This window comes from Cololabis saira, chromosome 22, assembly GCF_033807715.1.
Source record: "Cololabis saira isolate AMF1-May2022 chromosome 22, fColSai1.1, whole genome shotgun sequence".
Taxonomy (NCBI): Eukaryota; Metazoa; Chordata; class Actinopteri; order Beloniformes; family Belonidae; genus Cololabis; species Cololabis saira.
In genome coordinates, this window is record NC_084608.1 from 30,544,834 (window position 1) to 30,569,115 (window position 24,282).

The 24,282-nt window shown below is 45.4% G+C and overlaps 1 protein-coding gene across 4 annotated transcripts; it reads left to right on the forward strand.

The window, feature by feature from the left end:
• Positions 1-526: 526 nt before the first annotated feature.
• On the forward strand, positions 527-23,664 carry LOC133422952 (protein NLRC3-like). Of its 4 annotated transcripts, none has more exons than XM_061713017.1 (11): positions 527-618; positions 5,877-5,948; positions 6,047-6,233; positions 7,146-7,265; positions 8,183-8,302; positions 13,731-13,966; positions 14,061-15,849; positions 16,868-17,044; positions 18,093-18,266; positions 20,877-21,050; positions 22,570-23,664. In XM_061713017.1, the coding sequence occupies exons 3-11, from the start codon at positions 6,103-6,105 to the stop codon at positions 22,577-22,579; spliced, it is 2,931 nt and encodes a 976-aa protein (XP_061569001.1). In that variant the 5' UTR covers positions 527-618; positions 5,877-5,948; positions 6,047-6,102; the 3' UTR covers positions 22,580-23,664. The 4 variants fall into 4 exon arrangements, with proteins under 4 accessions (XP_061569001.1, XP_061568999.1, XP_061568998.1 ...); XM_061713015.1 differs by having other exon boundaries at positions 528-618; positions 5,877-5,960; positions 14,058-15,849; XM_061713014.1 differs by having other exon boundaries at positions 528-618; positions 14,058-15,849.
• The last annotated feature ends 618 nt before the right edge of the window (positions 23,665-24,282 follow it).

Genomic DNA, 24,282 nt, shown 5'->3' on the forward strand with positions numbered 1-24,282 from the left:
CACAAGTGAAAGGTGTAAATTATACAAGGTTAACAGGATTCTTTATATATTTATGTGTAAATAAAACTATGAAATAACATTAGAATATTTTCCCAGGTTCAAAAATAAAGTTATTTTGCTGTTTATAAAATGTTCAAATACTTATCAACTTCTGCACAATGAAGCCCTGCATCTTCAGTGTTGAGAAATCTGACCGCAGTTGCAGCCTCAGCGTCCAGAACAGTTTCTGGTGAACTGTCAGGCAGGGAGGCGGTGTTTCACCAACACCCTGTTGTCGTTGTCGACCCTGTTTTATCTGCTCCGTGACGTCATCTCCACGTGTGTCAAGTTCTTCTTCTGCTGCTGATAAAGTGTCTGAGTCAGACTGTAAAACTCTCTCTCATCAGTGGTCATGTGATTTCCTGTAAATACAGTGAGGAGGAGGAGGAGGAGGAGGAAGAGGAAGAGGAGGAGGAAGAGGAGGAGGAAGAGGAGGAGGAAGAGGAGGAGGAAGAGGAGGAGGAAGAGGAGGAGGAAGAGGAGGAGCAGCAGCTCTGCACAGGTGGAAAACACCTGACAGATTCAAACTTCAGAGTTCAGAGTCCATGTCGACGTGGACGGAGCAGCAGAGGAGACCAGGTGAGTGTTTGTCCCTTTTTCTTCTACTGTTAAAGTGAGACTGAAACTAAAGAACTAAATAGTTTTGGGTCAGATAAATGTGTCCTTGAGGACTCTTGTTCAGACGTACCTGTATCAGGTTTAATCAAACACAGGAAAAGAAACCTCTGGAGGTTGTTGGGACATTTTTGAGGACACAGTAACTGACATCCAGCTAACTTCAGGTTTAAAGGGGACCTATAATGGCATTAAATGTATATTTTAAACAGGCCTTGAATGTCTTAAAAACAATCTAAAGCTTGTTTTTTCTACATAAAACAGAAATTCAGCCTGTGGGCCATGTCTCTAGTTTTACCGCTTCTAACCTCATTTTTCTGTGAGGGATCCTGAGTGGAGGGGAGGCTATGATAATGATTGGCTGATTGGCTGCCTGAATGACGTGTAGCAGGGGAGGGAACAAAGCCTCTCTGGGCAGAAGAGCAGCGGGGTCACATTGACTTTCTGACATCACATGGGTTATAATGGTGGTGGGGGTTTCTGGATGATGTTACCTTTGTTGATATTTGAATTAAAACAGGAGCTTCTTCCTCCTCACAGAGAAAACACACCACCATGAACCTCTGACATGTGTGTGTGTAAAATACTTGTTAGACCAGTCAGACCAGTCTGAACCAGATTCTCTTAGAGAGTTTATGAGGAAGTTTGATAATCAGAGAGCAGAAAGGGGAATCAGAAGAGAGACAGAAAAGTGATTAAAAAATCAGGTGAAAAATCAACTTAAGTTGTAGTTTGATAGACGAGTGAACGTCAGACATCCAGGGAAGACTGAGACTCCAGAACCACTGGTTCGGTACGGTATCTGGATCAACGCTGCTGACACTAAGAATCATGGGAAATGTAGTTGAACTTTCCTGAATCTGATGTAGGCAGTGTTTACGTTTCATCTGGAAGAAAATATCTGTAGGAATACATTTAACAGAAATAATCTTAGTTTGCTTACAGCTCTACAAAGTAAAGAGAATAATTTTACACCCCCCCTTTTGTTTTCACGATTAAAATAAAATCCTGCATTTGCTACAAACAGGTTTAAATGTTTCTGATACAACAGACATGATGATTTTTTATGCTGGTGTTCAGAAGAGTTTTACAGATTCTACAAGTTTGATTTATTTCAGTAATTGAGAATTTTTTAAGCTCTAAGTTTGTATCTTCTTCAGAACTTTAACTCTTCTCTGTGAGATTTGAATTTAACACAAAGTTTCTTTGTCAGTCTGTTTCTCAGCGAGTCGTTCAGGGGTTTGTTCACCGAACAACAAAGGAAGTTAGCGTTGAGGTAACAAGGTTAAACTAATCAACATCTGAAGTCCGACTGTTTCCTGAAAACTGTTGTTTTATGATCTCAGAAAAATAAACTGATGTTGTGTAGAAAAACTGAACACGAGCAGGTAACGTTCAGGTTGGGGCTCTTTAGTGAGAATCAGTGAAGGTTTCCTGGATTAGTTTAGATTCAATTTTATTGTCATTGCACATGTTAAAGTACAGGACAACGGAATGCAGTTAGCATCTAACCGGAAGTGCTTGTGCAATGAAATAAACACAATGTACAGCATATACACATATATACACATATATATAAATATGTATGTACACAGTGCAGATTAATAAATACTGTTGTTATAAGGAGCAGGTCAGACATGAATGAGTGATAATATATATTATAAACAGTTGAGATGTGATTATATGATTTACAACAGATCTGAGTTACAGTATATACATGGGTGATTGCAGCATTCACAGTGTGGGAGTATTTACAGTAGTGCAAGGATGTAGTTGGTAAAAAAGTCCAGTGCAATTACATTATGTACAGATGTGCAGAATAGTGCAAAGAGTTAGTGGGTACTACTAGCCCCGTTTACTTCTGGGGGGGTGGAGGGATGGGGGATTAGTGTGTGTGAGTGAAAGGGGGTGGGGGCCTGGGGGGGCAGAGTTCAGCAGGGAGACAGCTGTGGGAAGGAAGCTGTTCCTGAACCCAGTGGTTCGTGTGCGAAGACTCCTGTAGCGCCTCCCAGAGGGCAGGAGGGCAAACAGTCTGTGTGCTGGGTGGTAGGAGTCCTTGGTCATGTTTGTTGCTCTCCTGAGACAACGCTTCCTGTGGATAGTATTGATGGCAGGAAGTGAAGCTCCAGCGATGCACTGGGCGGTTTTCACCACCCTCTGCAGTGCCTCCCGGTCAGCGCTAGAGCAGTTCCCGTACCAGACTGTGATACAGTTGGTAAGGATGCTCTCGATGGTGCAGCGGTAGAAGTTCATCAGCATGTCTGAAGAAAGGTGGTGTTTCCTCAGAGTCCTCAAGAAGAAGAGGCGCTTTGGCTCACTTATTTATTCACTGTCGTAAATTACAAGCCTTCTGGAGTGGCATTTTTGATTTCATGTCTAAAGCATTTCGGAGAGATTTCCCCCCTGAACCGCTGACGGCGCTGTTTGGCGTTGTGGAACGGGGCTGGGCACGGAACAAGTTTGAACGCCAGGCAGTTAAGCTTGCTACTCTAGTGGCCAGGAAGTTAATACTCCAGTTCTGGAAATCGGAGAGCCCTCCCACTGTTGAATCTGGATAAAGGAGCTAGGGAATGTTATTCATCTAGAAAGTATCAGATTTGTTCTCTCCGACAGGGTGCCACAGTTTGAGAAAATATGGGCCCCTTTACTTTCTATGATCGCAGGGTTGAAATAGTGTATCTCTCTACTCTTCTCCGCTGGCTCGGCTGTTATATGATTTGACTTGTACAATTGTGGGCTGCGTCCGCTCCTGGTGCCGTCCGTCTGACCTAGGCGGGTACATGCTCCCTCCAGCCAGTTGTCTATGTTTTTGTCTCTGTCTTCAGTTTTGTCCTTGTCTTCGTCTTTGTCTCTGTCTTTGTCTTTGTCTTAGTGAGCGTGTCTTTGTCTTTGTCTCTGTCCTGGTCTGATTGTGGTCTAACGTGTATGTATGTTAGGTGTGTTTCTTTCTTTTGCTTTTCTTTATTTTAATCTGTTTGAATACCACTACTGTAACCACTCCTGAACGTTTCTCTTTTATTGTTGACATATGACTTGTATTTTTCACTTTTTCAATTGTAAAAATTTTTGAAAAATTTAATAAACAGACTTTAAAAAAAAAAAGAAGAAGAGGCGCTGGTGAGCCTTCCTGACCAGGTTGGAGCAGTTTGTTGTCCAGGAGAGGTGCTGTGAAATGTGGATCCCCAGGAATTTGAAGCTGGTCACATGTTCCACTGCCACACCGTTGATGTGGATGGGTGGATGAGTGACAGCATTCTTCCTCAATCCACAAGTCCACAATCAGTTCTTTGGTTTTTGAGGTATTGTGCCTCAGGTTATTGTCCTCACACCATGCAGCCAGGTGATCCACCTCCTCCCTGTAGGCCGACTCATTGTTCCTGATGAGGCCAATCACGGTGGTGTCGTCCGCAAACTTGATGATGGCGTTGGAGCCATGTACAGGTCTGCAGTTGTTGCTGAAGAGGGAGTAGAGGAATGGACTCAACACGCACCCTTGTGGTACGCCAGTGTTGATGGTGAGTGTGGCGGAGCAGTGGTGGTCTAACTGGACATGTTGTGGCCTGTTGGTCAGAAAGTCCAGTAGCCAGTTGCAGATGGGAGCTGTGATGCCCAGGGGCCTCATTTAAAATGGAGTGCGTAGAATTCATACTAAAAGTGCACGTACACCCAAAAGCCGAAAATGGCGGGCGCAAAAAAAAAATCCGGATCTATAAAACCGCGTGCACGCACAATTGCACGTAATGTTCTCTTTATAAATCACAGTCCAGCTGGAAGGTTGCGCAGTTGAATCCGCCTCATATCCCGCCCTCTACACGCCCACTTCATACCATAAATGGTATGTTTTTGCATATGAATGAGCCTGCTGAGCATGCGCAGTGGCTTCCTGCAGCCTGTTTGGCGTCAGAATGAATGAATGTGTCGAGCCACCATGCCACTGAATTTCACTGAGATCTGAGATCTAGATGTTGTGGCTGATGTGGAGGACAGGAAAACGAGATTATTTGGTGGTCAGAGGTAGAAAAAGTATATAAATAGTATAAAATAAAGCGAGTGAGTGGCAGCACGCCGTTGCTGCCCGTTAGTGCCACGACGCAATTTCCACTGGGGACAGGGGGGACATGTCCCCCCCACTTTTCAAAATCATGTATTTGTCCCCCCCCCCACTTTTTACAGTTTAAAAACTAACGGTAGGCTCAGCCTGTAATTGCAGATCATCAAGACACCCTGTGCAAAAGCGATGCGAAGACGGGACAGCAGCCCCACAGCCCGGCTCCCCCTCCTCCCTCCCGTCTACCCTCAGAGCTGCTCAAGCCGGATTTATGGTCCCGCGTCACATCAACGCAGAGCCTACGGCGTAGGTTACACGGCGACGCGCGGCGTACGCCGTACCCTACGGCGTAGGCTCTGCGTTGGTGTAACGCAGAACCATAAATCAGGCTTAAAAGTAAACAACATGCGCGCACGTACCCGTGCATTACAGGCAGACACACACGGGGAGAAGAGACTATTTCTTTAATTTTTATTTTTTTAGAAACTTCATCCTTATGAACGCAATTGTTATATAGTCCAACATTCCTTATTTTATTCAGAACACTTTTTTTTTTCCTCTTCGGCGTGAGCCCCCGCGGAGCAGGGGGGAGCGGCCGCCCCCCCCACCCCCGCCTGTTCCGCTAGTGGTCTTGACTGACGCTGTGCTTCAAACACAGAGGGACACGATCAGTGCTATTATATTATAATTCTGATATGTGATGACATTAAGAGTATGACATGAATCTCGCTGAAAGTCGCTGATGACCTGAATGCCCTGCCACATCCGTCGGGGGTTGGACTTGGAGAAGTGCTCCTTCGCCTTCAGTTTGTAGCAGTACTTGGCCTTCTTGATGCCTTTTTTCAGCTCAGCCCTGGCTGTACTGTAGGCTTCTGTGTCTCCTGATCTGAAGGCGGTGTTGTGGGCCTTCAGCAGTAGACGAACATCCTTGTTCATCCAGGGCTTCTGGTTGGGGTACATGGTAATCCGTTTCCGGGTGGTAACACTGTCTATGGTGGTGGAGATGTAGTCCATTACTGAGGAAACGTAGCTCTCGATGTCAGTGTGGGGGTGAGTAGTTGCCTGGGCAGCAAACATACTCCAGTCTGTGTGTCTGAAGCGGTCTTGCAGCTCAGACTCTGACTTCATCAGTCTTTCTTTGAGTTTTTAATGAAACAGAAAATATCCTCTCCAGGTGAATACTCGGCTTCACAAATCACATCTGGACCACAATGTTGGCATCAGGTTAGAGGAGACTCAGCTTCAGGTCTGTCTCATTGTCAGTATCAGTATTTGTTCCACCTAGTTGTTAAATTGGAAAAATGTCATGATTTGGTCTGGTTCTAATAAAGTTTCTGTCTACAGATTCAAAGATGGTCAGTGTTTCTGGTTCATGTCTCTGAATAACTGAAGTCCAGAAGATGGATGATTGTGTGGAGAAAGAGGAGGAGAGACCAGAGTCTCCAGGATCCAGCTGTCTGTCTATGAAGAGTGACCGGTCCAAAGATTATCCTCTAAACTTCAGTAAAGAACCTGGACCATCAGACACAAAGTAAGACAACTGCTGTTAACTGATTTTATGACTAATCATGACTTTACATTTTCTGTCCATGGTGGTTTATTTGATGATTTAGGTTCTTCAAACATCACTTTTTCCTTCTCGTTCCTGTTTTTCCACCATGGAGTCTTCTGTGTTCCTCAACCATGTGGTCCTGCTGGTTCAGAGACCAGAGTTTGGTTCAGGATGAAACCACCTCTCTAGATCGGTCCAGGAGAATCTGCAGCAGTTTTAGGACTCTAGTACTCGTTCGTGACATTAAAAACTACTAAAACAGGGTTTTCAATAGGTTTGGTCACCTTGTAGTGTTTCTACTACTACTACTACTACCACCACTACTGCTGCTGCTACAATTACTACTACTACTACTAATACGACTACAACTGCTACCACTGTGAGTTAATAATGGGGGTTATTGCAGTTGTCCTTATAGATAAAATGCAAAACAATTTGTAATTGTTGTTTTTGATAAAAACAAGTTTTATTTCAACATTTTACAGGTTTTTGAGGGAGGACAGTTTGGTGTTGAATCTCTGCACAAAAACTGTAAATGGATTCATCTTATTTTGTCATCAACAGAAGAATTTCAGTTCAATTAAGGAAGTGTTGAGTTTGAATCACTGAGATGTTCAGAGGGTCAGGAAGCAGGAATGTCCTAAGATCCCTCATCCCTGTGGAAGGTTCCTGCAGAGGAAACATGAGCTATGATGTCAGGAGGAGAGGAAAGCAGTAATCTGCTCCAGGACTGGATACAGACTAGATCAGGGGTGGGCAATCCTGAAGCAGGAAACATCTAACACATGCAGGACTGTGACTGTCAGGACCAGAGTTGGAGACCCTGCTGTAGATGTTCTTCAGTGGTCATCATCAATATTATCAGTGACTGATGTGAATTTGTGTTTGCAGAGGTCGGTACCGCAGTCAGAGACCAGAGTCTCCAGGATCCAGCTGTTTGTCTATGAAGAGTGACCGGTCCAAAGATTATCCTCTAAACGTCAGTAAAGAACCTGGACCATCAGACACAAAGTAAGACAACTGTTGTTAACTGATTTTATGACTCATCATGACTTTATATTTTCTGTCCAGGTTGGTTTATTTTGATGATTTAGGTTCTTCAAACATCACTTTTTCCTTCTCGTTCCTGTTTTTCCACCAGTCTTCTGTGTCTTCTGAGTTCCTCAACCATGTGGTCCTGCTGGTTCAGAGACCAGAGTTTGGTTCAGGATGAAACCACCTCTCTAGATCGGTCCAGGAGAATCTGCAGCAGTTTTAGGACTCTAGTACTTGTTCGTGACATTAAAAACTACTAAAACAGGGTTTTCAATAGGTTTGGTCACCTTGTAGTGTTTCTACTACTACTACTACTACCACCACTACTGCTGCTGCTACAATTACTACTACTACTATTACGACTACAACTGCTACCACTGTGAGTTAATAATGGGAGTTATTGCAGTTGTGCTTATAGGTAAAATGCAAAACAATTTGTAATTGTTGTTTTTGATAAAAACAAGTTTTATTTCAACATTTTACAGGTTTTTGAGGGAGGACAGTTTGGTGTTGAATCTCTGCACAAAAACTGTAAATGGATTCATCTTATTTTGTCATCAACAGAAGAATTTCAGTTCAATTAAGGAAGTGTTGAGTTTGAATCACTGAGATGTTCAGAGGGTCAGGAAGCAGGAATGTCCTAAGATCCCTCATCCCTGTGGAAGGTTCCTGCAGAGGAAACATGAGCTCTGATGTCAGGAGGAGAGGAAAACAGTAATCTGCTCCAGGACTGGATACAGACTAGATCAGGGGTGGGCAATCCTGAAGCAGCGAAACATCTAACACATGCAGGACTGTGGCTGTCCAGGACCAGATTTGGAGACCCTGCTGTAGATCCTCTTCAGTGGTCATCATCAATATTATCAGTGACTGATGTGAATTTGTGTTTGCAGAGGTCGGTACCACAGTTGGAGACCAGAGTCTCCAGGATCCAGCTGTTTGTCTATGAAGAGTGACTGGTCCAAAGAAGATCCTCCAGACTTCAGTAAAGAACCTGGACCCTCAGACACAAAGTAAGACAACTGTTGTTAACTGATTTTATGACTCATCATGACTTTATATTTTCTGTCCATGGTGGTTTTTTTGATGATTTAGGTTCTTCAAACATCACTTTTTCCTTCTGGTTCCTGTTTTTCCACCACGGAGTCTTCTGTGTTCCTCAACCATGTGGTCCTGCTGGTTTAGAGACCAGAGTTTGGTTCAGGATGAAACCAGCTCTCCAGATCGGTCCAGGAGAGTCTGCAGCAGTTTTACGACTCTAGTACTCCTTCATGACATTAAAAACGAATCAGTGACACATGTTTTGCTAGTTATAAATACATAGATTAAATAAAAATATAAAACAACATAAATTTCCATATAAATGCATGTGATTTAGTTTAAATACATTTTTCATGTATAAACTAGAATACAATCCTATCACACCTCCTATTGTTCTCTTTCTCGGGGATCGGGCCTCCCCTGGCCGGGGGGTGCACGGACGGGCGCGGCGGCGGGGTGGCACCATTCCCAGGTGTCTATGTCTTATGTTGTCAGTATGAATGGGGGGATGTTGGACCGTTTCCCCCTCCGTCTGGGGGCTCCGGCGGCGCCGGGGGCGCCCGTGGAGGTACGGTGGGACCCTGGCCCGGCTCAGAGGGCCGGCCCCCGTCTACTGGATGGCCGGTGGGGGAACGCGGGTGTCTTACCAGGGCCGGCTCTGCTGGTCCTGCTTCCTGGCTTCGGCCTCTGCTCCCCCTCCTTCCCCCCCTACACGATTCATACGCACATAGGCGATGGGGCGGGGGGTCCGGGTCGTGGGGGGCATTGTCCCAAGTGGCCCGGCACTCCCCGCGTCACGGTTTTAACAGCAATGTAGAAACTGCAAATTCAACACTTAATAAATACATTTGACAAGGACACGTAGTTCGGGAGGGGGGGGTTGGTGTCAAATCGATACTTGGCCCTCCCCCTCCCTGTTTTTATGGCATTAATCACATGCACTCACATGCACTCAACGCACATAGGCGATGGGGCGGGGGGTCCGGGTCGTGGGGGGCATTGTCCCGCGTGGCCCGGCACTCCCCGCGTCACGGTTTTAACAGCAATGTAGAAACTGCAAATTCAACACTTAATAAATACATTTGACAAGGACACGTAGTTTGGGAGGGGGGGGTTGGTGTCAAATCGATACTTGGCCCTCCCCCTCCCTGTTTTTATGGCATTAATCACATGCACTCAACACCAGGGGCGGGAGGGGGTCCCACATCACCCGCGTTCCCTCGCCGGCCTGGGATAGGTGGGTCGGGATGCCCGGGCCTGGCGGGGCTCGCCATGCAGCCTGGGGTGCCTTCTGGCGGTGCTGGACCCCCCCGGGGAGGGGGAAACGGTGCGTGATTGTGTGTCTGTGTCGGTGAGAATGCGGTGTGGAAGGGTCCTGCCATGGAGGATTTGAGCCTCCATTGGCAGGACAACCAAACTTAATAATTTATCAATATTATATTATACAAAGATGGTTGTTGTTGTTGTTGTTGTTGTTGTGTATAGTGTATCTTATTATTAGTATAGGTATCGGATAGGTGAATGGATGAATGAATGGGATGCCTGGGTCTGGGGCCCTCCGTTGTCGGGCCCGCGCGGGTATCGCCCTGTTGGGGGGTTCCCTCTCTCCGGGCCCGTCTCCGGTCCCCCCCGCTGCCTCCGCGGCGGGGCGCCCCTCTGTTCTTGGAGGGCCACTTTCGTGGGGGCGGGTGCACCTGCCCGCGTCAGCGGCCGGGGCGGCTCTGTCTCTCCGGGCAGGCTGGCCCCCTGCTGGGTGGGGGTCGTTGGCCTGGAGGGTGAGGGCCTCCTGGCCACGTGTCCGGCCCGGACCAGGTGGCCGGGGATTGCCTGGGTTGCGGTCCGCCGCCGCGGGATCTCTGGCTGCTTCTTCCCGCGCCGTGGGGGCCCCGCCCGCGGGACCCCCCGGCTGCCGCCGGGGGGGGCACGCAGGCGGTGGATTGCCTCCTTCCTACTTCTCCCCTCTGTGGGGTTGCTGGTGGCCTGGGTTCCGGGTTCTTCCTTGTCGGCCTCTGGTCTCGCGGGTGGCGGGGTTGCTCCACCCCCTCCCCCCCTATAGATACACTTCAGGTGGAGCTTTGTTTGGTTTATTACACACACACACACACACACACACACACACACACACACACTCAGTCACATACATATACACACACATACACAGCCACACAAACATATACATACACACACACACATAGACACGCACGCGCACACACGATCATATACATACACGCATACACACACATAGACATACACACTGGCTTGTTCACCTGCATGCTTGCTCTGTAGTTTTTGGGGTTAGGTAGCAGTAGCTTAGCTCAGACTGCAATCAGATCTCAAGATTTGGGTCGATTGCTGTTCGTGCTTTGGTCGGCTCCGTGACGGTTTCGTGTTTTGTTTGTGTTTTTTTTGTTGCAAATTTCCAGTGATGACGTGTCTCCGTGTGTTCCTGCTTCCCCCCCCCCCCAAAAAAAAAAAAAATCACTGGGTTTGTATGTGTATATTTATGTATGTGTATGCATATGTATGCATATATATGTATATATATTAAATATAGTAATAATGCACATATATGCCTTTGGTTTCTACCGTCATGGTATCAATCATTAATATGTGTGCAGACAAGGTACAAAAAAAAAAGAAAAAAAAAGAAATGCAGTACCAGTACCCACACTTTTACCAAAATAATTTTCACAGTTCACACAGGTGAAACCGAAAAAAGTCTAAACCCAAGCGCTTGGATCATTTTCCCTAACCGTTGGGGCCCATTTGAAGAGTTGGTGCACATAAAACTTTATCCAGTTATGAACAGAAGATTTAACGTTGAAAACCGGGACAGTTACAGTCTGTTTTAACACAGCCCTGTGCCTGTATCCTGCACTCAGTATTGTTCCAATGTCAAGTACTCACGCAGCCTCTCAGTAAGAAGTAACATGGCGGTGCAGCCAGCCAGGCCTCAGAGCGATGTCCACACAGCTCCCCGCCGCCTCTCGCAGCTCCGACCACCCGCGTCCTGCAACACGTCCTCGTCTCCTGCCACCGACTCGTCTGCTCGTCCCGTCCTCACCCTCACGACTGTCCCGTGGAAGCCTCCTCCGTCCGTGACCGTGCTGCTAAACAGTCCGGCTCTCTGCTCAGGAGCCACCCAGCAGCACCGTCAAGGCAATGGCGGAGCTAGTGTGGAGTCCATGGCGGGGACCACGTTGTTGCGGCTCGGAGGAAAAAAAACTCCACCGTTGTGCAAAGCAAACACACTCGACCGAGATACTTGAAAAGAGTGTTCCCACCGATTAGTCTCTCTGGGCAGCAATATCTTGGCCAACCTTTAGTCCGAGTCTCCAAACATTTTACTGTCTCTCTGTCCCGAGGAAAACGCAGCCAGCCACTCCACTGTCTCGGTCAACTGCGGGACCTTCCTGTCGTCGAATGTTCTAGCCTTTTTTTATTAAACCACAAAAGTTAACCATCATTTTCTTAAAGAACATAGAATATTTGTAAACATCATCATACATGAATTACAAAGTTAATAAATGAACAATATTTATTTCAATAGAACTATTGCAAAAACATGAAAACACCAGAGGATTCTGGGAAATGAAGTCCTACTCTATTTCGTCTTCTACCAGCAATATAAAAGGGAAAATCTGCATATTTTTTAACATCATAGAAAACCCATCCATCCATCCATCCATCCATCCATCCATCCATCCATCCATCCATCCATCCATCCATCCATCCATCCATCCATCCATCCATCCATCCATCCATCGTCCGCCACTTATCCGTTCCCGGGTCGCGGGGGCAGCAGCCTCAGCAGGGATGCCCAGACTTCCTTCACCCCAGAGTCCGAGGTGTTCCCAGGCCAGCCGAGAGACATAGTCTCTCCAGCGTGTCCTGGGTCTTCCCCGGGGTCTCCTCCTGTAGGGACATGCCTGGAACACCTCCCTAGGGAGGAGGGACTTGCCTGGAACACCTCCCTAGGGAGGCGTCCAGGAGGCATCCGGTACAGATGCCCAAGCCACCTCAGCTGACTCCTCTCAATGTGAAGGAGCAGCGGCTCGACTCCGAGCTCCTCCCGGGTGACCGAACTCCTCACCCTATCTCTAAGGGAGCGTCCAGCCACCCTGCGGAGGAAACGCGTCTCAGCCGCTTGTATCCGCGATCTCGTCCTTTCGGTCACTACCCAAAGTTCATGACCATAGTAGGTAGTAGTAGTATGGTACTACTAGTAGTAGGGTAGTTGCGTAGATTGACCGGTGACCTTTCGACTCAGCTCCTTCTTCACCACGACGGTCTGGTACATCGACCGCATAACTGCGTCTGTCAATCTCCCACTCCATCGTTCCCTCACTCGTGAGCAAGACCCTGAGATACTTGAACTCCTCCATCTGAGGCAGGACTTCTCCCCCCACCCGGAGAAGGCACGCCACCTTTTCCCGGTGGAGGACCATAGCCTCGATTTTGGAGGTGCTGATTCTCATCCATGCCGCGTCGCACTCGGCCGCAAACCGCCCCAGCACATGCTGAACGTTCCGGTCCGATGAAGCCAACAGGACAACGTCATCCGCAAAAAGCAGAGACGAAATCCTGTGGTTCCCAAACCGGATCCCCTCCGGCCCCTGGCTGCACCTAGAAATCCTGTCCATAAAAATTATGAACAGGACCGGTGACAAAGGGCAGCCCTGCCGGAGTCCAACATGCACCGGGAACAAGTCTGACTTACTGCCGGCAATGCGAACCAGACTCCTGCTCCGATCATACAGAGACCGGACAGCCCTTAATAGAGGGCCCCGGACTCCATACTCACCGACCCCCCACAGAATGGCACGAGGGACACGGTCAAATGCCTTCTCCAGATCCACAAAGCACATGTAGACTGGTTGGGCAAATTCCCATGAACCCTCGAGCACCCTGTGGAGTGTGTAGAGCTGGTCCAGTGTTCCACGACCGGGACGAAAACCGCATGTTCCTCCTGAATCCGAGGTTCAACTATCGGCCGTATTCTCCTCTCCAGTACCTTGGCGTAGACTTTCCCGGGGAGGCTGAGAAGTGTGATCCCCCTATAGTTGGAGCACACTCTCCGGTCCCCCTTTTTAAAAAGAGGGACCACCACCCCGGTTTGCCACTCCAGCGGTACTGTCCCCTTCCTCCATGCTTCCTTTTCTTCTGAAAGCATAAACCAATGGAGCAGTTGTGTTAAATATTCATACAATAACAGACATAAATAAATGTCGTCTTCCAGAAGCATCAGTTTTATTCCCGTCTGGAGGCTGAATTCAAACAGAAAAGCACCCGGACTTTTACTCTCTGAGACCATCTGAGCTTCTGGACACTGTTCACTCATCTGGATATTTTTCTACAACTGTCAGAAATGACTTTAGTGATGAAGACATGTCTTCACAGAGGGAGGAAGAGCAGAGGAGTTTGTGTGGAGGAGCAGCCGTCCTGCTGTCCTTTGAGTCAGGACGTCCTGAAGGATCCAGTCTCTAGCAGCTGTGGACACTGGTTCTGCAGACGCTGCATGAGCTCATACTGTGACCAGTCTGCTCCACCAGGACCGTATTCCTGTCCCCAGTGTGGAAAAAGATCCAGAACCAGAGCTGGACTGCAGACAGCCAGTCAGAGCAGAACTGTACCAGGTAAGACTGAACTTCTGTCTGCCGATGGACTCATTTCTGACAACTGGAAAGACTTTTGTTCTGTAGTTTCCGAGTTCTTCTTGTCTTTCAGCAGATGCTGGTCTGCAGGAGGTCAGAGATGAACACAAGACCAGTCTGAGGAGGAGATGTGAACATGTGACTGAAGGAATTGATGAAACAGAAAGTGGAACCGCCCTCAACAGGATCTACACGGAGCTCTTCATCACAGAGGGACTAAGTGAAGAGGTTGATACCCAACATGAGGTGATGCAGCTGGAGACAGCTTCCAGGATGAAGAGCCTCCATGACACTCCAATCAGGTGCCAGGACATCTTTAAAGCCTTACCTGACCAACGTAGAGCCATCAGAGTGGTTCTGACGAACGGTGTCGCTGGCGTTGGGAAAACCTTCTCGGTTCAGAAGTTCTCTCTGGACTGGGCCGAGGGCTCGGAGAACCAAGACGTCACCGTGGTGATTCTGCTCTCGTTCAGGGAGCTGAACCTGATCAGAGATGAGCAGTTCAGTCTTCTCAGGCTGATCCAGGTTTTCCATCCATCGTTACAGAAGCTCACAGCAGAGCAGCTGGCTGCCTGGAAACCGTTGTTCATCTTTGACGGCATGGATGAAAGCAGACGTTCACTGGACTTCAGCAACGGTCCGGTCGTGTCTGACGTCACACAGAGCTCATTGGTCAACGTGCTGCTGACCAACCTCATCCAGGGGAACCTGCTTCCCTCAGCTCTCATCTGGATCACTTCCAGACCTGCAGCAGCCAATCAGATCCCTCACAAACACGTGGACAGGGTGACAGAAGTACGAGGCTTCACCGACGGCCAGAAGGAGGAATACTTCAGGAGGAGGTTTAGGGATGAAGAGCGGTCCAGCAGCATCGTCTCCCACATGAAGACATCCAGAACCCTCCACATCATGTGTAAACTCCCGGTCTTCTGCTGGATCACTGCTACAGTTCTGGACCACATGTTGACCACAGAGCAGAGAGGAGAGCTACCCAAGACCCTGTCTGACATGTTCTCCCACTTCCTGGTGGTCCAGACGAAGAGGAAGAAGAACAAGTACCAGGAGGGACATGAGACGAGTCCACAGGAGCTGACGGAGGCTGACAGGGACCTTCTCCTGAAGCTGGGGAGGCTGGCGTTTGAACATCTGGAGAAAGGAAACATCATGTTCTACCAAGAAGACCTGGAGCAGTGTGGTCTTGATGTCCCAGAGGCCTCGGTGTACTCAGGTGTTTGTACCCAGATCTTCAGGAGAGAGTGTGAGATCTTCCAGAAACCTGTCTACTGCTTTGTTCATCTGAGCATCCAGGAGTTCCTGGCTGCAGTCTACGTGCTCCACTGTTGCCCCACCAGAAACACAAATGTGCTGGAGAACTTCCTCGGAGGAAACAGATGCTCATCTCTGGATGACTTCCTGGAGAGAGTCATGCAGAAATCCCTGAAGAGTAAAAATGGCCACCTGGACCTGTTTGTTCGCTTCCTTCATGGTCTTTCTGTGGAGTCCAACCAGAGACTGTTAGGAGGTCTGCTGAACCAGACGGAGAACGATCCAGGAACCATCCGGAGAATCATCAACAACCTGAAGAAGATGAACACTTATGAAATCTCTCCTGACAGAAGCATCAACATCTTCCAGTGTCTGATGGAGATGAACGACCTCTCAGTTCATCAGGAGATCCTAGAGTTCCTGAAGTCAGAGAACAGATCAGAGGAGGAACTCTCTGATATCCAGTGTTCAGCTCTGGCCTACATGCTGCAGATGTCGGAGGAGGTTCTGGATGAGTTGGACCTGAGCAAGTACAACACAACAACATGGAGGGGTCGACTGAGACTGATTCCAGCTGTGAGGAACTGCAGAAAGGCTCGGTGAGTCCACATGGGATCAATAACACCATCAGTTAGCAGTTTAGTTCTTCAAATCTTGTTTTGATCTTGAACTTTTGAAGTCAGATGTGTTTGTTTTATTCTGTCACCTCAAGTCACCTCCCAGAGATTCATGTTTCAAACACTTGATCTAGTTGATGTTTTTGCTGCTCAGAGATGAATCTATGTAACAGAGAAAGATGAAACATCAGAACCACCGGGGAGTTTTGTTGATGGGAACTTACAGCCAGTTCTATAGAGAATTAATCAGATTGTGGAAATTGCAGAAAAACGTGGAGACAATTTCCCATTCGAAACGTGTGTGTTTCAGTGTTCTACAACCGTAGAACACTGAAACTACAAAATGGAGCTGTCCAGCAGCTAAAACCTTATGGAGCTCAACGCCATGACCACATTTACAGTAAAGGGGCCAAGATCCCTGAACCGTTATAGTTGCATGAAGGACAACATGCTGCATTTAATAATGAATGGTGTGTAGAACCACACTTAATAAACAAGGTGAATTATGTCCGTGACATTCATTACAAGATCAAACATTTTCATTGACATTATTGAAGAAGTTTACATATTTAAACGGGGGGGGGGGGGGGGGGGGGGGGGGGGGGGGTCGTACTTGGGGTCGTACTTTCCTCAGACTTTAAGAGGAAGGCAGTTGGCCTTGTTTTTGGTTCTTGAAGACTTTTATCCTTTAAGAGACCTGAACACATAAAGATATTTTATCTGGATACTTAAGAAAAGTTCAGCTTCACACTTGTTCTCTTTCATTCAAGACGTTCAGTGAAAAATATCCAAGAATAAATGAGTTCCATGTCCAAAATCAGATGTTTTCATAGTGACTGGGGGATAAGACGACCCTGACAGACGTAGACGTTAACGAAGCCTGAATGTAACGTTATGTTCCCTGCAGATCCAAACAAAGTCTGCAGATTCATCAGATGTGTTCAGTCTGGCTTTAAATCGGACTTTATTACAACTGACATCATATTTTCTCTCATCACAGATTTGTCAATTGTTGGCTCTCAGAGACTCACTGTGAAGTTGTTGCGTCCGCTCTGAAGTCCAACCCCTCCCATCTGACAGAACTGGACCTGAGTCTGAACCAGGACCTGCAGGATTCAGGAGTGAAGTTTCTGTCTGGTGGACTGGAGAGTCCAAACTGTAGACTGGAGACTCTGAGGTCAGTCCACTGGAGATGTTTCCACATTTATCCACTTATCATCCTCCAAAGATGTGACAAAACTACTTTAATCCAAAACATTTTCATGAAATATTTAATATCTGATATAAAGTGTTTTGACAAGTACCTGAGTTGTATATTGTGTGTGTGTGTGTGTGTGTGTGTGTGTGTGTGTTTCATCTTAATTTTAGTCAGTGATTGAGTATCAGACTAACAGAGATCCTCAGGATGTTTATGGCGACCTCTTATACAGTATATGCATGCCCCTACATATTGTTTACGTTCTCTCGACACAGTGTATCATGGAAAGCACCCCCCTCACCACTGCACCTTATATGCTCGAGCTGAGTGGCCGTCTCTGGCATCACGCCGCCTCACACATGGGCATATTTTCACATATATATCTATCTTGGCTCTGCTCCCCCATTATTTATGTAATTATTTCTCCAAATCACAAAGCAATTACTACTTACGTTCCAACAAGTTTTATTTATTAAACATCCCCAGGGTTGATTCTGAATGTGGTAAGCAGCGGTTTAAGTACACTGCGCCTGCTGCTTCAACTGCGTTGCAGAAAACTCTGAAGTTAAAGGAGCTCATCAACCTGATCTCTGAAAACTCGTGTGAGAGAAATTGAAGCAGCTTCATACCACACTTGTTCCTGTTTTAATGACAATCCGGAGCCGTCGTCCTCTTGCTTTTATTTTGTAATGTGTTTCAAGCTGCTGTGTGATTCCTGTGTGTCCTGTTATTGCTGCAACTTTTCTATGCTCCTGTCTGTCTTGGCCAGGCTTCCCTTGGAAAAGAGGTTGTTGTGTCTCAACGGGGTTGACCTGATTATACAAGGGCAATAAATACATTTAAAGGTGAACATGTCAGAGGAACAACTGGGAACCAACATCATGGATATAATCTAACAATAACTTTAAAACCTGTTTTATAAAGTCCAGATACCAGTGATGACCCACATGAACCTGATGACAAAGTTGATAGTTGAAGGAAAATATCTGTGATTAGAGTTCATCAACATGTTTTATTCTTTATTCAGGTTGAAGAACTGCAGTTTGTCAGAGATCAGCTGTTCTTCTCTGGTCTCAGCTCTGAAGTCCAACCCCTCCAACCTGAAACATCTGGACCTGAGCTGGAACCAGCTGCAGGATTCAGGAGTGAAAGATCTTTGTGATTTCCTGGAGAGTCCAGACTGCAGACTGGAGACTCTGAGGTCAGACATGTTTCAGTTTTGTGTTCAGATGAATCTGATGTGAAAGTTGTGTTGACACTAACCTGCAGTTAGTGCAGTCTTCTTAAACTTCCTCTTCTGATTCATGACATAAAAACTAAACATGTGAATGTGTCAGACAGGAACAACTAGGAGACTGAAGAACCAGAGATGTGTCTGAACCTGGAATAAAACATCTGAACAAACAAGAATTAACTGGGAAAAATAAGAAAATTAAATTTGTTACAACATTTAAATAGGTAATAGAGGACATATGTAATTAACAATTACTATTTTATCTTGAAAATGTAAATTATATCTGGATCTTAAAGTCTTTTTAAGAAACAAAACGAAAAAAAAAGTTCCCAGATTGATCCAGGATTACATATTGTATTCCAGATTTCATCTCCAGCTCCAGCTTTTTCAAATGTTTTCCACGGTTGGATTAGTTTCATCATTGATCATCTTGATCTACTTTTTCTGGGACAGTTGGGAGGTTTGTTGTTTGTTGTCCAGGATGTGTGAGAAAGGCTTGACATATCCTCCTGAGTTCATCCTGGATGATTCCGCTGCAGGAAGACGATCCAGGATGAGCAGGTGCAGCTATGTGAAGCCAGGTTGAACTAATCCTGGTACGTGCACGTTGACGTCTGTATTAAGCAGACCGTGAGGTCGGTCCCAGATGTCCTGATTCAGAAATGGAGGACGAGTGTTGCTGATGTTTCACCGAGTGAACAACAGTTTCTAATGGAAACGTACCAGGGGCTTAAACAGCTGATATGTTCAGAAATGTCCTCCAGACGCTGTTAATAAACTCAGAGGGTCTGACAGACAATAGTGGACAGACTGAATGTGTAGTAGTCCGACATATGAGCTGTAGAGCTCATTTCCCTGAGTATTCCCACTGAATAACTTGTTACTGTGGCTGAAATCAGTCAAACCAACGTTTCATTTCAACAAATACAAGTTTACCAAATATAAAACTCTCACCATGGAAAACATCTCTTTCTAGGTTTTTAATATAATGTCTTAATAAGTCTGTTAAGATAATTTCATCCAGGTGACAGCAAGACATATGGTGCAACAGATAATGTCCTTTTATGGTTTTCAGAGTGTAAAACTAAATATAAATACACATGTTGAAGTAAGAAAAGTGAAGTAAAGCTGCCATCAACTTTTTTAATTCTCATCTATATAAAACTTTTTTATTACATGAAATATTAAACATCAGAGGCCTCATTTATAAAAGAGTGTGTAGGATTCATACTAAAAGTGCACGTAAACCCAAAAGCCGAAAATGGCGGACGCAAAAAAAAATCTGGATTTATAAAACCGTGTGCACGCACATCTGCACGCAATGTTCGCTTTATAAATCACAGTCCAGCTGGAAGGTTGAATTCGCCTCATATCCCGCCCTCTACACGCCCACTTCATACCATAAATGGTCTATGCAAACTACTTTATGACTGTATTTGCATATAAATGGTCTTCTGCCCAGGAGTCCTACCTCGGCAGAACATACTACCGTACGATCCCCATTTGTTTTATCTCAGTTTGTTTTCTTTCAAAGGATTTTTCATGCAAATAGACGATTTAACAGCAGGAAGTCAGAATGGGTTTCCACATAGATCCATGTGTACGAGGCTTCGGCGGAGAAAAAAACCTGTCAAATCATGCTTCCACATGGATGGATGGATGGATGGATGGATGGATGGATGGATGGATGGATGGATGGATGGATGGATGGATGGATGGATGGATGGATGGATGGATGGATGGATGGATGGATGGATGGATGGATGGATGGATGGATGGATGGATGGATGGATGGATGGATGGATGGATGGATGGATGGATAGATGGATAGATGGATAGATGGATAGATGGATAGATGGATAGATGGATAGATGGATAGATGGATAGATGGATAGATAGATAGATAGATAGATAGATAGATAGAAACAACCACACTTCCACTCAGACAATAAAAGCACATTCATATTAAAATAAACATGAAATATAAGGTTTAAAAATAGCATATAAAGTGCAAACTAAAATATAGTCCAGTTGTGGCAGAGGTGAGTGTGTGAGTGTGTGTGTGTCACTGAGTTCAGGAGGAGTTAAACAGTCTTATTGTTGTGGGGACGAAGGATCTTCTGAATCGCTCCGTTCTGCAGCGCAGTGAGCGGAGCCGACCACTGCAGCTGCAGCTCCTACCTGCAAATGCAGGTAGGTGGCTTGCGCAGCTTTCAAGCCCTGTTTTGTGCGCAAGCAAGCTTTATAAGTGAGGCCCTAGTTCATCATGTTTTTTGTCTCTGACATTCAAACAAAAGTTTTCTCTTTATACATATGAATGAGTTGACATTTGTCCCAGAATTCCTCCTGATATGTTTGTTTGTGTGGAAACTTGAATCATTTGGCTGCACAACATGAGTTTGTATGGATGGATCTGCTGGTGGAGCTGCAGAGCTGCAGAGCTGAAGTCACTACGTCTTTATTGGAGCAGCAGCATGATGTCATGAATATTGATGAAGCTCTTTTTCACTGGTTCTGTTGGACTGTTGGAACCTGCATCCTGGTGGCTTCAGTTCACATCTTTTATTCTTTATTCAGTTTGGACTTCTGCAGGTTGTCAGAGACCAGCTGTTCTTCTCTGGTCTCAGCTCTGAAGTCCAACCGCTCCCATCTGAAACATCTGGACCTGAGATCCAACAACCTCAAGGATGCAGATGTGGAGCAGCTGTCTGATCTGGTGGAGAGTCCAGACTACCAGCTGCAGACTCTCAGGTCAGTGGAGGTTGGAGTCGGTCATGCTGCTTCCAGCAGTTTTCTACTAAAACCAGTTGCTATCAGAGCAAAGATCCAGTGTTTCCAGTTCTACAGCTTTTCAGCGGCTGCTTTCCTCATGAAGGTGTGAGAGGAGGATGATGACAGGCTTCAGGATCAGATGATCCAGATGTGTGTTGTAGACTAGTGTTGTGCTGGTGTCCATGTGTCCAGAAATAAAGGTGTATTCCAGCTGACAACCTTCCAGGATGTACAGACACACAGCTGCTCCACTGCAGCTCTGAACACTCTGAAGGAACCCAGAATGGAAAATCCACCAATAACCTCGTCCATGTGGCCGTTCCACAAGGAATAAAAACAGGAACTTAACAATGGAATTTTTGAACAAAAAACATTTTTTCAAATAATAGTCATATTTTTGGCGCAACGTTAAATAAAAAATGTAAATCTAATAACTGCAGTGGTAATATAATAATAAATAGGACTGAATTTCATACAAAAATTTAATATTTTTGCAGTTTTGTGCAGTTAGTTCATCATAAATAGGTTCAGTTGATGGAATAGTCATCGTATTAGTTCAAGGTTACGAACTCTGCAGCACTCTCTGTAATTATGGTTGTTGAGCCAATTTGAGAATTATTGTTCCACTAAACCTTTATGATATTATCACTCTCCAGTGATCAAGTTCGAAGTTTCAAAATAAAAGTCCAACTCATGTGCAATAAAAAAAAACATGCAATAAAATACATGCAACACTACATGCTAAAATCATAAATACCATAAATCTAAAACATAATGTACACTACAACCATAAAATACAACTACATTTCACTTGCTTGACACAGATATGCAAACTTATAATTTCATCTCAGTGTTTTGGATGTTGCATTGACAAATGAATTTACTGTTTAATTTAAAACATTTAATTCGTAGTTTCTCAGGAAAGCTGTTTATTTTCTTCAGTCTTCCATTTAAAACTTAAATAACAGGAATTATGATGGAACTATAACATCCAACACAGAACATGAAAACTCATCCACAAAAGTTCACAGAATGACATCGACTGAATGTTCCAAGTATTGACTGATCTTGTTCAGGAGGAGATTCCGTCATTCTTGATCAGATCTCTGGAGGAAGGTGTTGAACTCCAGGCTGGTTTCCAGCATCCTCAACCATGGCAGGTAAAGCGTTTGCTCTGGATTGAACATCAGCTTCAAGAAGAAACCCAGGTTCCTCATCAGGAACGACGGGTTTGATAACAGACCCAGAAGCAGCTTCAGCATCAGACAGAGCAGCCAGATCAGTGTGAGCAGAGGTGCATGCTGGGACGCTCTGCGCATCTCTGCCTCACTGATAATTATTTACATGCTGACATTCATTAGAGTCACGATGGTTTTACTGTTTCCATAAACTAATATTTTTGAAGTCTTGTTATTTCAGGTATAACTATAAAATTATCTCCAGATGTCATGGGTTTGGTGTCAAATAAAACAACAGTCTCATCTGTTTTTATCTGCAGAATAAAATGAACCAAACAGAGGACGGTGGACCAGGTGGACGTTCTTGGTTCTTCTTCATCGTCTGTTTTTTCACTGCAGTGGTGGCTGGCCACCAGCAGAAGTGACACACTACTGCCACCTAGTGGTCCTGAGCAGGACTTTGCTGAGCCAGCGGATCCTCCCAGGTCCAGCCCTGTAATGGACACACGACGGCTGAAAAGAAGGAGGATCTGGTCGGTACCGTTACCTTCCAGCCTTCCAGCTTTTATCCTGAACGGATGCTGATGGAAACCCACTCATCTGACTGTATTTGGCCTCCAACTCAAGACGCTTTCTGTTTCCAGGGTGTAATGTGTCTCTCCAGTCCAGTTGTGTCTTAATCTTGTTTGTTTTCTTGTTTTCTCTTCAGACAGATAAGATGGATATTTGATACCAAATATAACCATGTATCTTTAACATATGAATTAACTGTAGTTGTCAACTTATTTTAAATGTGGGCGTGTTTTTATTTCCCAGAGAAATATATTCTATCATACAAAGACCTCATAGTTCCTTCCTGCAGCTCGCAAAAGAGCCTGTTGCTCAACAAGATGTTTTTTCTGTTAAGTTTTAAGAAAAAAAACAGCAAATGAAAGTTCTTAATAGGGAAGTCTTGTATTTGTAAAGTGAATTTTTGCTGGTAATTCCTCCCCAAGAAAAAGTAGGTTTTTGTTTGTAGGTTGCAGGTTGATGCAGCCCAACGGAGTCAATGTCAAAGTTTTCTTTTAACAACTGCCTTCATATATATTCATGGTCACTACTGTTACCTGATTAAAGCTTTCAAAGTGAGATTTATTCACCTTTCCATTTTGCAGCAGATGTTAGATTATGGTGCGTGGGTTTGTGTGAGAATGTGTGTGTCCTCACTTTGACATTCTGATCCAACATATTTTATTAACAGATGAATTCCTGATTCCGTCCGAAGTCACTGATGTAAAAAAAGAAAAGACAAGACAGTGATGGTGCAGTGTGTGTAGTGTGTGTAGTGTGGTGATCAATGCAGTGTTTATGTGTCACTGTCATGAATGAATGAATGTGTTGCAATAAAAGTACAGACAGAAACAAGGTGGAGCACTTCCTGCCCAGTCGTGTGTCTGTGTGCATGTGTTTGTGCACGTGTGTGTGTCTGTGTGCCTGCGTGTGTGCGTGTCTGAAGAAATGTATGGTGGTCCTTCATGAAGATGGTTTCCTTGGCGATAGTTTGGGCTATGAGAATCTTATTCTTAGTTGTGTCCAGATTTTAATCTGATCAATCTCCTAACAGACAAACTGAGGGAGATGACGGGTCGAAGCAGCCCAAGAAACCAGTTCCAGTTTCACTGACTATTTTTACAGACTTGAGTCCAGAAATCAGGTTTGGTATGGTTTCATCTGAAAAACGATGATTTTGTTCATTTTATAGAGGGTTTTCTTTGCGTTAGATTTCTGTTGCTGCAGGTGCAAGATCTAGGTTTGATGATCTGATTGAGAATTCAGCTTCAATCGATGATTTCTGTGGTAGATATTCCAGAAACTGACTGTTCCTGACGTCGTACCCCTGGACCGGAGAGTAAAAACGACGCCAGACTGTTGGAGTAAATACGTGCTTTAGTGACCCGTACCAGCCCACGTGCAAAAGTTGATTGGTTTTTTGTCTCTTATGAAGTCGGAGTATTTTGTAAGAAATTGTAAAAGATGAATTTGTGATCTTCACA